Source organism: Hevea brasiliensis, chromosome 2, assembly GCF_030052815.1.
Source record: "Hevea brasiliensis isolate MT/VB/25A 57/8 chromosome 2, ASM3005281v1, whole genome shotgun sequence".
In the NCBI taxonomy this organism is placed as follows: domain Eukaryota; kingdom Viridiplantae; phylum Streptophyta; class Magnoliopsida; order Malpighiales; family Euphorbiaceae; genus Hevea; species Hevea brasiliensis.
The window spans coordinates 40178450-40194900 of record NC_079494.1 but is presented as its reverse complement, the minus strand read 5'-3'; the positions used below and the strand labels follow the sequence as shown (position 1 = coordinate 40194900).

The window sequence follows — 16451 nt, the reverse complement described above, 5'->3', positions numbered from 1 at the left end:
ACAATAGTATATACATGCATGGAATTCTTTGTATTGGTCTATAATATACGTTTAGCAAATTATTAATTATCATTTTAATTAAAATAATGATAAATTTTATATAATAATATATGTATATAATTTTTTATTAATTGAGTGTTTATATATTTTAATGTAAGTAAAAACTTTATAATCATCTTTTAAAAAAAAAAAAAACTAATGGCCAACGATTTATTATATTTCCAACCCAAAAAACGTCTCACATCCGAAGAAAGAGATTTTATAACTATGATTCTAAGCTATCGATAAAAAAAAATAATAATAATAATAAAAAAAAACTACGATTTCTAAGCTCTAAAGTGTCAAATAATATATTTTGACTGCGATCCGAAGGTGGCTGGGATTGTACTAAAACTCCGACGAAGGCGTGCAAGGGGGGCGCCTCTCCTCCCTCGATTGGCTAAACAAGTAAGTAATCTTCATGCGCCAGTCAATCACACATCGACAACTATTGGCAGAGCTCCCATGCGTTTGGAGGATTGCAAAACATTATGTAAGCTCAATATAATAGAAAGGAAAAAAAAAAAAAGATAATTATTATCTGTAATGGTGATTCTCATTCTGGGTTGGCAAGAATCATAGAATTATGTCTTTGGTTTGCTTCACTTTCTTCAACCGTCGGTTTTGTTCAAGTTCAGGCCATTCTATTCACTATTTACGGCCCCTTTATCCTTAGAGCTTCATGTAATATTTAATCAAAATTAAATTTTATAATACTTGTTAATAATGCAATTTTTGGTAAGGGAAGATAGCTAGGAGGATAATAATAATAATAATAATAATAATAATAATAATAATAATAATAATAATAATGTTAATTTTAATATTATTATTATTATTCACCTGGGTAGAGATGGTAGGTTTCTTTCTGGTTGAGTGGATGTTTTTTTTAGATTTCTTTACTGGGTAACGAGCGATATTTCAGGATTTGAAAGGTGAGCACTAAATTTTTTTTTTTTTTTTGGTGGGTCTGAGATGAACTGATCATATGGGTGACACTGCATCACTTGGTACTTGGACTGTCAGAACTCAGAAGATATACTTGATAAAAAAATTTACAGAGTAACTGAGGGATCTCGTATCTGAAACCTCATCTCATACCTAGTTCACACCTTTCGGAAAAAAAAAAAAAAGAAAAATATCATCGATCTCAGGTTGCTGTCAAGCATCAGAGAACACGTCATTGTTCAATGTTTGGAAATTTTCTTGGAGTTATAGTCCACTGTTTTCCTAATTGGGAAACCTTAAAAGCAAAAAGGATCACTTTCCATTGTCCACATGTCTACCACCCAAAGACACGTACTTCTTTGAAATCTCTGTCATAGAAATTTTAGAATATCACTTTAATTTTATGTCGGTATAAAATAACAAATAAATAGTAATTAAACATATATGTAAATATAATTATCATTTTAAAAAAATTATGAAGTGATTGTAAATTTTTGATACTTATATATATATATTCACCTATGGAGATACACATATATACATATTCATTTATTTTAGATTATTATTTCATATATGATATCTCATATGGAATAACTATTTTATTAGATAAATTTTAATTTATTTTTGAATTAATTGTCAAAAAATTTTGAAATTTGATAATTTTTATAATTAAACTATGAAATTTATATAATTGTCAATTAAACTCTCACATTTAATTGATGTTTTAAATTAACTTAATTGTCACAAAAACCTTTATTATATACTTAACCGGAGTTTCACATTAACTGTCATATCATTACTAGAAAAGTTCTAGTAGAAATCCTAAATTAGGGTTAATTACAAAAAAAAATAGTGAAATTTATTAATTTTTGTACTTAAACCTTGAAATTGACGTAAATTGCTAATTAAACTCTCACGTTCGATTGATGTTTCAAATTAACTCAACCGTCAATAAACCATTAATATATTTCAACAAATTAAAAATTAAACGCTAAATTATATTCTGCAGATACAATTACCATATTACATTCTAATCAACCTACATATTTAAGTTAATATTAACAAAATTTGTTTACTATTACTATATATATACATAACACAATCCTAGAAACATAGTAAAATAAAATCAAGTCAAATTTCTTCCTCCTCTGCACAATAAACTATTGCTTCCTTTATTTTTTTGATATTTATCAATATTTCAACTTTGGTTTGCAAATCATTAATCAGTATATTACTTTGATCACTCTTTTCATTGAGCTGTATCAGTAATTTTGTTATTAAGTTCCTCTAACTCTGTAACTTTCTTTTTAAGAGCATTTTTTGCCCAAATAAATGTGTCAATAGTTCCTTCTCCCAGTTATTGCAAGGTGGATCAAATTACTAAAAGAAAGAATAGCTATTCCCTGAATTAATTGTTCACACTTATTTAGTGCAGTTTTCAACCAAAATAGTCAAAACAAAAGTTATTATAATTACCTCCCTAGCACTATATACTAACAATTTATTGACGATCAGGTCAATTTGAAACATTAATCAAACATAAGGGTTTAATTGGTAATTATATAAATTTCAAGATTTTTTTAGCAAGTAATCCTATTTGGGATTTCTAATGGTTTCTTTAGTGATAATATACATAGAATTTTCATAAAGTATACTAATAGTTTATTGATAATTGAGTCAATTTGAAACATCAATTAAATGTGATAATTTAATTAATAATTAAGCAAACTTTAAAGTTTAATTGTAAAACTTAATAAATTTCAAAACTTTTTTGACAATTAATTTTTTTGAAAAGATCATAGTAGATTATCTTGATATAGTTGATACTATTATTTTTCTTTACAAAAATTCTTTTTTGAATTATATATGTATATTTTGTAATTTGATTATGGTTTATTTAATCATATGAACTTAATTAAAGTCACATCAATCTCATCAATCACTTGGGTTTAAATTAAACATAACTCATCACCATTTGCATAACCAAAAAAATAATAATAGAATATAAATTAGCTCCAAATGAGATTTAAGAGATCTTTTCTTTCCAAATCTTTTTAAGGATCAACTAATATCATGAATTGATTTGTTACCATCACTTTGCCACTATCATCATCATCTAACCATTATCGTCTCCCACATCTCTATTACCACTCCACCACTATTTAGTTACTGCTATCATAAATGTTATCGCCACTGTCACTACCACCACTACCATCACGAAATTGCCACTTAAACATTGTCATCACCACCAACAACATTACCACCACTACTTAGATACTGTTGCCACCAAAACTACCACTTAACTACTGCTACCAACACTTTAGCCCCACTCCTAATACCTCAGCCAACGCCCATTCATAAATAGAAAGGTCAAGGGCATGCTTGCATGCAGAAAATTTCACTTTTTTTTTTTTAAATAAAAGTTTGAAATTTTATTGTTTATGAAAAATGCAATATATATATATATATATATATATTAAAAATTAACTCATCTGCTAACAGTAAAAAATAATTTTTTAATTTAAAAATTAAAAAATTTATTAATATATATAATAATTAAAAAAAACTATTATAATTAAAAATACTAAAAACTTATTTTACTTTTAAAAGTTTTTAATATGCATTATTTATTTTTATAATAATTTGATTAATTTTTTATCATTATGAATAAATTCTATTCTAAAAAATTATTTAATTTTAATTATAAAAAAATTATTATTTTTTATTAAAAAATAATCTTTTATGGTGAAAATTGCTTTTCAAATCTTAATTAGATTTTAAAAAGTTAAAAAAAACTAGTTTTTAGTTTTTTTTATGTAAAAATTCGTCACATATAAATATGAAATTTTAATTTTCAACTTTTTTAAAAGTGTTTTTCAAAAAATTACTCAGATCTTTCCATTCCCAGGGATAGAAGGATAGGATTGACTGTACCGAGGAAAAGCCTGTCCCCTTAAATTTACATTTTCATTTTCTAAAAAAATTATTTTAAAAAATACGGAAAATATTCCAAAAATAGGAACTACGGTATACGAATCCGGATACACCACGCGTCAACAATCTATACGGTGGACGGCGCTGTGCTCTTTTTTTTTAAAGCAACGACGCTATGATCTAAGTAAAAATAAATTGTACTCTTGCTTCTTATTGGACAGCGTGGCCTTAAAATACTGAAAAAACCACTAAGCAGTTTTTATTAAAAACCTCAGCGGTTTTTCGCTTCCTCACATACGCTTTCCTTATATGGCTTGTTTGCTGATGTCTCTTATAAATCTTACCACATACACCACCTCATCTCCCAAAACGACGTCTCTGAATCCGGTCTTTGTCTCCATTAACGCCCTCGCAGTCGCACGCCTCCTCTCTCCTCTCTCCTCTCTCCTATTCAGGTAAGCTTCTTTTTATATTTCCTTATATATGATTAATTTTTTTTGCGGTTATTTTCCAATATTAATTACGAATTTAGGAGTTTATTCGATGTTCTTTGATTTTTTTTTCTTTTTCTTCTTTCTGTTTGGTTAGTAGGAAAATTTTTTGCTCAGGGACTGTGATTCAGAATGGGGAGAGGGAAGATAGCGATAAGGAGGATAGACAATTCGACGAGCAGGCAAGTGACGTTCTCGAAGAGAAGAAATGGACTCTTGAAGAAAGCGAAGGAGCTTGCGATCCTGTGTGACGCGGAAGTTGGAGTCGTAATCTTTTCTAGCACCGGAAAGCTCTACGATTTCTCTAGCACCAGGTCATTCTAATGATCCTATAATCTATAGCTTCAGTTCTTGCTGCTTTATTATTATTAATTTAGCTGATGAGCTTTGTGTGTAGATGATCTTTATTGTTTATGTTTTTATATATGTTGATTTCAAATTTTTTTTTTTTTATAAATATTATGTTTTTTTTTAATGATTTTTTATTTGATGTGGTGAACTGCATGCAGAAACCATCACAAGGATTGTGATTTTATGATGCAAATTTTGATTAGGCTAATTTGATGATTAATGATCCAAAAGTTTTGTGAATTTGCTTTGCTTACTATGCATGAATGCTTATCTTATATTTATCTACTTTCATTTCTTTTTATATATTTAAAGTGGGGAAAAGTTAATAGAATGAGCATTTTAGATAATTATCAGAAATGATATGTTTAAGATAATAATTTTTCAAATGGGTAGATGAATATGCATATAGAGATGGAGAGTTTAGAGTGCCTGCAGGAAGCATTATTAGAATTTGGAGATATTTTTGGGCAGGAAGTTTTCTTAGTGATATATACATAGAGATGGAGAGTCAAGTAATGTGGAATTACTGGCATTGATGATTTTCAACATCTAGTTCATTTGTCACCGAGGTCTTTTTGTCCTAGCTAGCTAGCCAGAGCTCAGAGATTATCAGTAGATTCTTGCATTGATGAGGTTCTTAAGCTCGGAGACTTCAGATTTGAGTTCTATACAGCATTGTTTATAAGATTAAAAAAAAAAAAAAGAGTTATAAGTCGGGAACCATCAGTTAATGTCTTCCATTTCCCAACAATTCTATCCTAATCGATTTTATGCTCAATCTCTCTTCTGCTTGAATATTCTAACTTCTAAGCAGCCTTTTTACTTCTTCATTTCTTATAGGTTCTTATAGGCAATAGCTTGTAGTGTATTACACTAACAAAATCACTCAAACTATTCTTAGATCCATATACAGTAGGCTGACGTTTAATTTTTGTCCAAGCGTTTAGTTCTTTTTAAGATGAGCATATCAATCTGTATGGTCATTGCTTAACGTATTTATCCTAGATCCTTACATAAGCCTAAGCAAATCTTTCTTAACTTGTAGGTAGCTTTTCAAATTTCTTTATTGTTGAATTTAAACCTAGCCATTAAAGACTCTGGGAATGCGCTTTACACCCAAAAATGTACTGTTTGACTAGAATAGAGATGATGAATATCTATTTCAGAAATATGATCAATATCTTAAAGATTAGGCAAGGGAAAAAACACAATGATTTATAAATGGGTAGACCTCTTTTCAATACTGTACTATTCGTCCTTTCCCTCTTGTTGACTACCTAGAAATCTATTTTAAAAACTAAAAGACGAACACTCTAATTAATAATGAAATCTTTTGTCATGAAAATAAAATTAAGTAGAATGATAGGCATTTTGGAATATAGTGCTAGTCACTTTAAAATTTTGAGATAGTGTTCAACAATGGTTCAAACGGTGCTAGTAACAAGGATTAGATGAAATAGTACGCGAGTTCGAGTTTAATTTGCAGTCATAAGAAAGGATAAAAAGGTGGTCAAGAAGCTATATAGGCTAGTATACATAATTTCTTTTCTTGAACTTAATTAATTACTATGTTAGTATAATTGATATAGGCATTTTCTTTTTCCGTCAATCCATAGCTGATGGAAGGAAGTGGATTGATTGGCATTAATAGTCTAGGGGGTGATGATGGCATATACAGTAAATTAAGGAGGTGTTTTTTATGGGTTCATTAATTAAGGATTTCTAGATGTCTCAATTGTTTTGAGAACTCGAAAGTCGGAGGGTTAGAACTTAACACAGTAATTAATTTGTCTTCATATTTTTATTAGAATTATTATCAATGGATTTGTTAATCAATTCCTTGCATATACTTGGTGCAAATTACCTAGAATACAAGCGGTATAGACTTATGATAAGTAGTAAATATAACTGTATGAGATGTAAATTTCATTTTAAGGGACAATTTTAATAAAACATTCCAAAAAACTAATATTTAGAGACATGTTTTCTCTGCAAAGCTGATAATTTTGTCTCTGGTTCCTAGTTTTCGTGTAGTGATAATAGTGTGATACACCCTAAACCATTAAGTTTGGCGAGGATGGGAGAAAAAGAAAACGTTGGGAAAAAAAGAAAAGATAGAAACAACAAAGATAGAGAAGAGAATATAAGTCTTTCCAAACCCTAAATCTTAGTACACTTGACTTGGTAAAATAGTTAAAAATAAAGGGTAATCATGAATCTTTCAATAGTAAGAATAATAAAAAATAATAATAATAATACATCTTTTATAGGTGTCTTCTATTACTACTTTGTTTTTTTATTCACTGTACTTACACTTCATTTCTTTTACTATTAGATAAATCATTGTAATCTATTCAATGGTGGTTATCTACAAAATAGAATTTACTTTATTAAAAACAAAATAATTATAGAATTTTCCACCTTTATATAAGAATGTAATCGTAATAATGCACAGGAAAATTCAAAAACATAAACATTTATAAAGAATAAATATCTTCTTCCAATATTCTCCACTCTTAGATGGAATCATATTGACTATAATTATGTTCCACTAGATGGTTATCCACAAATTGACTTAGCTTGTCTTTAAACAAGTTTGATTGTATGAGTATCAATAATAAGATCTATTCATCTTAAGAAGTTAAAAGGCTTAATAGAACTCGAAGCTTCTATGAAGGAAGAATCAATGAATCTCATCAAAAAAATTGATTAATATTGACAAAAACAACATAGAATATAAAATACCACATATTAAATTAAAGAAAAAAGAAATAAATTAGATGAGGGATCATACTCCTTTTTTTTTTTTTTCATAGTCTGGCGGTAAGCTGAACTTGAAGAAATTGGAAGAGATAAAAAATAAAAAAATAAAAAAAAGAAGAGGAAATAAACTATTTGGGTTAAATTAAAAAGAGAGTATTCAAAGGGTCGTGAACACGAAGACATACATATGAATGCAATTCATGGATTTGAATTGAATCCACGACTCCATTCACTTCTGAATTTTGTCTTGTCATTCTTAGTATGCTGAATAAGAATAAGGTCACTTCTTTCTTGTTAATTAGCGTTCTGCTGAGAACAATAGATAAGAGTAATAAGTTTAAATATAACAAATCAATATGAAAAAAAGACATCTTTAAAAAAAATTTAATTTTAATACACTTAAATTGATCTGAAAATAATAATAATAATAATAATAATAATAATAATAATAATAATAATAATAATAATAATAATAATAATAATAATAATAATAATAATAATAATAATAATAATAAACTTTAGTCTTGTCACACGATCAGAATATGGTTGGCTTCCATGACAGCCAAATATAGGAAAATCCGAGGATGATCTATATAGTAGGTATATCTCTACTTTTCAAAAGTAAAATTAGGGAGATATTTTCATTTAAAATGTTATTTAAAGGTCTTGTTTGATTCAAATTTTTTAATTTTGAAAAGTGAATTTCTCAAATTTAAAGAATAAATAAGTTACGTTCCTTAAATTGTAGGAAGTTATTTTCTTTACTTTTTATGATGTGGAGTTAAAATGACTACCCAACAAGTTGAATTTATTAACTTCTTAGTAAATTAAAATTTTTGAGGGAATTGACTTCAATTAAATAAAGCCATTGAGTTTATTAACTTTTCAGTAAATTAAAATTTTTGAGTGAACTTACTTCAATTCAATAATAAAGCCTGAAACTCAAAAAATAATTAAAATATATATAAATTAAATTATGAAAGGAGTTAAAGTAACAGTGTTCTCCCTACATGTTTTGTCCTTCTAAAGAGCAGATTGCATTATTGGTTTCTGCATTCAGATATTATAGTGGATTTAAAAGCACGAAATATAGGGTTGTAATATAATGTCAAGTGTTGGCTAAATCATCATTGCCCCTCCTAAAAACAAGTGTGAATGATTTAATCTCAACTATTAAATGAGAGTTTCCTAGTTATGATATCGTTGCATATCTCTCTAGGTGGCTGGGGATGAGAGGGATGGGTTGGTTCTTAGACCACGTTTCTATGTATCCCCTTTAAGGATTGAATGCCTCAAAAAAGAGCAAAAATGGTCAAGTTATCTTCCAAATGCAGTACTTTTGTTCTTTTAATATAGAGAAAAGTTATCCACTTGTAATAATAAAACGCTCGTTAAGAATAATAAAAAGTATGTTAAGAATGCCATGCCCGGAACATGCACCACCTTCGTCCCAGTTCCCGCAATTTTTTAATAGGTGAGACACTGTTTCTTGTCCCTGCAAAGATGCACTATCCAATGACTAAGAAAATAAGGATTGTTTTATTTATTTATTTATTTTATTTATGAACTAAGGAGCATAAGGATTGGCCAAGGGGTATGAACCAGCCTTTTGTGCTCCAAAACTAGTACGGATCTTCCTGTAAGGGAAGTACTAAAATACACACATGCCAACTTTCAAGTGATGATGTTGCCAACGTTTTTGGTGCAGGGGAAGTGCTGATTATAAGCGGGGAGAAGGTTGGGAAAAATTACTATTCTACTTTTTTTATTTTAATAAATTAATTTTTTAATATTTTTATTTTAAAAATATACTGATTAGTCTTAATATTTTTATTTTATTTATTTTTTACTTCTTATAATAATTTTATGCATTAATTTAAATTTTATTTCATTTATAAAATTTTAAAAATATAACTATACAGTCTCTATTTTTTAAGTTTTAAATTATTTAATTCTCTTAAAGGTAATTTGTTTTCCTTATTGACAAATAGAAAATTTGATTTGAATTGGATAGCAAATCTAAAGAGTAAACGAGCAAAAATATATAAACTAATTAATATATTAGGAAGATAAAATAATTAATTTTTTTTTAATAGCTGGACTAAATAATAATTTTTAAAAAATTTTATTGTTAATTATTATTGTTTGAAAGATGATGGGATGACAAGTTGCTTGATCAACAATTTCTGGTTAGTTAGCTATTTAAGTGTTTGTAGGTGAATTATATTCGTTATTATAGTCATGTTATTACATTAAACCATACAATCAGTGTTACAAAATGTATATAAAGAAACCAACCCTATAATGAATTTTATGATAACAATGTAGAAATGATTTATTTTGATAATAATACACTTTATTGTAAAATACTTAGTTATGATCGCATAATTGAAATGTAAGTGACAAGTGGTCAATATTCACTAAAAAAATAATCAATTTTGCCACCAATTATTGTAACTAACTCAAATTAATTATTATTAGCAATCGATTTTACAATCGATTTGTGATTTCGATTTTTTTTAGTAAAATAATTAATTTAAAAAAAAATTAACAACCGATACAAGAATCAATTGCTAATAGCAACCGATTTATAATTGGTTACTAAATCGGTTACTAATTGATATTAGAAAAATTTTAAATATACGATTAGCAACCGATTAAGAAATCAATTGTTAAAATTGATTGCTAATAGTAATCGATTTGAAAATTGGTTGCTAATAGTTTAGAGAATCGATTACTAAATTAAAGAATTATTTTAATTGGCTTTAAAGTTAGCAAATCGGTTGTTATTTACAACCGATTCCTTGTTGGTTGCTAATAACAATCAATTTTTGCAACCAATTGTAAATAAGTTGCTAAACTTTTTGCTCCAAAAATTATCACCTAATTTTTTTTCCTTTTTTGATTTTGCAACCGATTTGCAAATCAGTGCTAACAGCAACCGATTTTACAACTGATTACTCCCCTCCCCCCAAAAAAAAATTTTCACCTATTTTTTATTTTTTTATTTTGAATTGCAATCGATTTGCAAATCGGTTATTAACAGCAACTGATTTCTGCAACCGATTTCTATTGGTAACTAATTTTATAATTAATTATAAATCGGTTATAAAATTATCCCCCCAAAAATTTCCATTCAATTTTTAAAAGAAATTAGCGATCAACAATTGGTTGCTAATTTCCTTATATAAACTAGTATTCATTTTCTTTCTGCACTACTCATTTTTTCTCTTTTTTCATTTTCTTAATCATTTTTTTTATTCTTATCTATTTTAATTATTATCTTTTCTTTTCTAACATTTTTTTATCAATTTTCTTTTATATGTTTTCTTCATCATTTTTCTATCTCATCTTTTTTCTTCATCATTTTTTTTTCTTATCTATTTTCTTCTTCAACTTTTTCTCTCTCATATATTTTATTATTTATTATCTTTTTCTTTCTCATCTATTTTTTTCTTCATCATTCTTTTTCTTTCTCATCTATTTTCTTTTTCTTTATCATCTATTTTTTTATCATCTTTTTCTTTTTCTTCTTCTTTTTTTCTTCACCTTCTTTTTCTTTCTCATCTTTTTTATTTAATTTATTTTTTTGGCATAAAATAAAAATTTTTGTACAAATATATTTTTTTAGTAAATTATTTGTAGTATTAATTTTTAATAATTTTTTGGTTATATATATATATATATATATTCTTTTTAGTAATTTGTCCTATAAATATTTTCTATATTTAATTTCTTCTTAATATTTTTTTATAATAATTATTATTAGTAATTTTTTTATAATATTTTTATATTGATTTTTAGTACTAATTTTCAGTAATAATTTATTATTTTAATAATTTTTGAAAAATTTATTTATTTGAATTTTTATTTCTTTTTTGAAAATTTATTTTTTTATAATATTTTAAAATTAACAACTTACTTTTCAGTTGCTAAATTAGTTACAAATAACAATTGATCTACAAAATGATTTCAAAATTACAAAATTAAAGGTACTAAATTTTTTGCAGCTGATTATGTTTCGATTACTAAATCGATTGCTACTAGCAACTTATAGTTTTTTTTATGAAAAGTTTTATTTTTTTTAAGTTGAATTAATTAGCAATCAATTTAGTTGTCGGTTGCTATTTGCAACCAATTTGGTTATCGATTGCTATTTGCAACTAAACTGATTGTAACTGACTGAATCGATTGCTAAATTTATTAGTAACCGATTTTAATAGATTAACAATCAATTTGATCAGTCGGTTGCTAAATTGATTGGTAATCGATTTTAATAGATTAACGATAGATTCGATTGGTTGCTAATCTTAATTTTTTTTGTAGTGATTATTATAACCGACATTAATATATATATATATATATATATATATATATATATATATATTTTTTTTTTTTTTTCATTTAGATAAATGTCAAATTACTTGAATATAATACACACATGAGATAATATATTATAAATAAACATCTCTTTAATGAATACAAGAAGAGGCTAAAGTTACTATATTACTAAAATATACACACATGGATTTTCAATTTCTTTTGAACCATGCTTTTTTTTTTCTTTTTTTCTTTTTTTCCTCTTGCACTCTTTGAACATTCTTGATTGGTAATTGTTTTGAACCACTAGTGATTGAATGCATTATGTGGTCAGTGCATCTTATCCAGTGATTTTTCATTGAATGCAGCACAATCTCCATAGATGCTTCTCATGAGAATCGTTATTAACGGTGGGCCACCATGCAAAATAGAGTTAGGGTTAGATTGAAGAGAATGAGATAATTCTAAAATATTAATTCAAATTGTGTGAAATTTTGATGTGATCCAGAAATGAAATGATAACTTGCGCACTACTCAAAATCGTCTGCTTCTCTTTTCCCTCGATTTTTATTGTCTAATTTTACATTTATTGCTTTAGGAAGAATCTTTTTGTTTTCCCCTTGGTAAGGAAGAGAGAAGAATGATAGAGAAGGAAAATTTGAAAAATAAAGGTAAAAACAAAGAAATGAAATCAACAAGAGATGAGAAGGCAGAATTTTATTAAATAAATTAGATAAATTCAATATAGTGAAGAGAAACTCTTCATAGATTAACTTTTAGCTTCTAAATTATGGAATAGCTAGATTACAATTTAAATAACTCTCACACACCCCATCTCATTTACATGCTCAGTTTATATAGAAGTTGCAACAACTGTGATCACATGGGGCCCTAGATTTGGCTCCACCTATTGTGCTTTTTTGCTGGATAACTTCTTGGAATATTCATAGCTATTTAGGAACCTCTTAGAATAAGTAATCCAACTCCTATTTGCTCTCCCCTTCAATTTAGGTTGTTGCCTACTTGTATTAATAAACTATCGGCCCACTTGCCTTAAAATTTCCCCATCAATATCACTCCTCTAAAATGTTATAGACTGTATAGATGTGCTATAACTAACCAAAAAAATCTTTAACAAACATGCCAGTTTGGGCAATAACTTTGGCGCCAAAATAAAAAAACAATTTTGTGCCTGAATAAATATAGTGTACAAAGTCTCATCCACCCTCAAGCTGGAGGCTGGTGAGGGTTAACTAGTCCCAGCTTGGACAAAATGAAGCTAAAGTTAGAAGCAGAGAGTGATTTTGTGAAGAAGTCGGCTAATTGAAGGTGTGATGAGGCATGAACCGTTTGGAGGAATCTACTGGTGACATGCTGTCGAATGACATGATAGTCTATGTCAAAGTGTTTGGTGCATTCATGGAAGGCAAGATTGTTGCTAATGTGTATTGCGGCTTGATTGTTACAGTAGAGTGATATTAGAGGTTTTAGAGAAATACTAAAATCCTTGAGAAGAAATGAAATCCATTTTAGTTCACAGTACTGGCCATGCTTCGATACTCCGCCTCTGCAGATGAATGACTAACTATCGTTTGTTTCTTTAATTTCCATGATACAAGGGCAGAACCAAGAATATACAAAATCCAGTGATAGACCTTCTGCTCGTGGGACACACTGCCCAATCAGCGCTGCAATATGCCTTAAGTTTGAAGGATGATATAGTTGGAAAGAATAATCCCTTTAATGGACATCTCATAAATACTTAAGGACTTGTATAATAGCTTGACAATGAGGAATTCTAGGAGATTGGAGGATTAGTTGTTGAACAAGTTATGTAATATCAGGCCTTGTAAGGCTGAGATATAACATTTTTCTAATAATTCTTCTATATTTTTTTGGTTCTAGCATTGGGTTACCCATTTCGGGTGTTAAGTGAAGGGCTTTTTCCATAGGAAATGAAGCCACCTTAGCATTAGAAAGCTCGGCATCTTATAACATATCCATTATGTACTTCTTTTAGCTAATGAACAATCCTTTTGTGGATCGAGCAAGCTCAATACCTAAGAAATATTTTGCATTTCCCATATCTTTGATGGTGAACTCTATATCAAGAAATTGTTTTGCTAAAGTAATTGATTCTTCATTTGTTCTTGTAATGAGGACATCATCGACATAGACCAATAAAGCTTGGAAATCATCACTAGAGCACTTGGTAAATAAACAATGATCAGAGGAAGATTGTATGAATCCGAAGCCTTTAATTTGTTTATAAATTGTTTGTTCCATTGCCTTCCTGCTTGTTTCAACCCATAAAGGGATTTAATAAGTTTGCAAACTTGCCCATTCTTTGCCTTTGTGTAACCATTAGGTGGTAGCATATAGAGATCTTCATCTATGAACCCATGAAGATACACATTGTTTATATTCACTTGGTGTATGGGTCATTGTTTGGATGAAGCAATGGCGAGAAATATGCATACCGTATCAATCTTAGCAACTGGTGAAAAGCCATCTGCATAATCAATTCCAGCAACTTGGTTGTAACCCTTAGCCATTAGACAAGCCTTGAATTTGTCTATTGTTCCATCTTGTTTGTACTTGACCCAATAAACCCATTTAGATGCAATTGGTTTCTTTCTTGTTGGAAGAGTAGTTAACTCCAGGTGTTATTGCGTTCAAGTGTTTTTAGCTCTTGTTTCATGGCTAAGGCTCACCTGGTGTCATCTTTAGCTTGATGGTAAGAGTATGGTTCTTTGATAGAAGACACGTTAGCCATGAAAACAACATAATTGTTATGAAAAAAGGGTGCAATAATAAATGGTTGAAAGGTAGTGTCATACCTGTAGAACTGCTCTACTTGAGAGACAAAGCTATTGATGAAGTATCATCATTTGTGGTGTGAGCTATAAAATCTTGTAGACATGTTGGTTTTGATATGTTTCTAGTGTTTCTTCTTAAAGGAGAGGATGGTATAAGTTGTGGTATTGTGGATTGTGAATTACTTTGTAGTGGAGAGATTGATGGTGACCTATTGAATTGTGGTGCACTATCTATGTTTATGGGTGGATCTTTGTCAAGAGGAATATGGGAATCATCTTGAAGCTTTGGTGAAACAATTGGTATGGGAACACTAGACTCTGGGACTTGACTTTATGACTTAATAAGGGACTCATTTTTGTAGGGAAAGATTGTTTTATGGAAAATTACATCCCTAGACACAAACATTGTGTTTGAATTGATATTTTATATGCCCCATATCTAGATGCATACCCAAAGAAAAGTTATTTTATAGCTATAGGTTCCAGTTTTGTTTTATGTGGCTTTGTATTAGTAGCAAAACATAGACACTCGAAGACCTTGAAGTGATTATAACCTGGTGGTCTTTTATTCAAAACTTCAAATGTTGTTTCCCAACTTAAAACAGATGAAGGTAGTTTATTTATTAGGTAAATAGTAGTGATTATGGCTTCCCCACAGAATTGTTTTGGTAGGTTAGATTGGAATAAAAGAGCTCTTGTTACCTGAACTATGTGTTTGTGCTTCCTTTGAACCACCCCATTCTGTTGAGGTGTGCATGGATAGGATTTTTTGGTGTAGTAATCATTGGTCTTGGAATAACTATTGGCAAGAGATGTTGATGAATTCTGAACCATATTCGAATGGATAATTTTTACTCTTTGCTGAAATTGGTTTTCTGTTAAATTCAAGAACATAATCATAAGGGATAAGGTCTGTATTTTGTCTCTCATTAAGTAAGCCCATGTTGCCCTGCTATAATCTTCAACAATGGTTATGGATATGATATAGACCCCATAAATCTATATGTATCAAATCAAATACAGATTTATTTAAAATTATTCTTAGGGCGAATCGTAGACATTGTTGCTTAGATAGAAGGCAAATTTCACATGGCATAGAAATCTTAACAGAAGAATGATCAATATAAGGAATTCTAAGCAATGTTGAATCAAAACATGACCTAGACATTCATGCTATAAAACATAAGATTTAACATTAGTCTGAATAGAATTACATTCCTTATACGAATCACAATGCTGAGCTAAATGAGTAAAAGAAGAAGCATCTAGTTTATATAGTCCAGCTTGTTCCTTCCCAATGGCAATAATCTCTCTAGTCAAGCGATCTTGCAAGGTACAATATGATGGGAAAAAAAAAAAACTAGTGTGTTAGTATTTTGAAAAAGCTTACTTACTGATAGTAAATTATATTTAGAAGAAAGCACATAATTTATATCTAAACAAATATGGCTAGAGGCGCTAGTGTTGATTATCCAAGTTCTAAAAATCTTACCATCTTTGCTGAAGAAACACAAGTTTGGTCCATTACCTATGAAGTTTGAGTAAATTGCCATGTTTGGATCAGCAATCACCTTTTCCTTCTTATATTTTGATATTTCCAATTGGATTATAGCTGTAAAATTAAAATTCCAATCAAGTGTTTTTGGAGAGGGATCAAAAACTTCATTATCCACTGGTGTCTCACGAGCTGCATAAGCTTGATTCTAGCTGATATGTTTTTGCTTGAGTTCCTTCTACCAGTTTGGGTACCTATAGAGCTTGAAGCATATCTTTCTGATATGGCCTG

The 16451-nt window shown here is 28.8% G+C and overlaps 1 protein-coding gene across 7 annotated transcripts in view; it reads left to right on the top strand.

The window, feature by feature from the left end:
- Positions 1 to 4206: 4206 nt before the first annotated feature.
- Positions 4207 to 16451, top strand: part of LOC110638897 (MADS-box transcription factor 23) — a 41276-nt gene continuing 29031 nt past the window's right edge. For 2 of the 7 annotated variants that reach the window (XM_058135325.1, XM_058135321.1), the window contains exons 1-2: positions 4209 to 4376; positions 4510 to 4726. In XM_058135325.1, coding sequence (XP_057991308.1) covers positions 4545 to 4726 — 182 coding nt within the window. In that variant the 5' untranslated portion in view covers positions 4209 to 4376; positions 4510 to 4544. Of the gene's footprint in view, positions 4377 to 4509; positions 4727 to 16451 lie in introns of all 7 variants that reach the window. The other 5 variants (XM_058135316.1, XM_058135313.1, XM_021789658.2 and 2 more) reach the window with 5 other exon arrangements.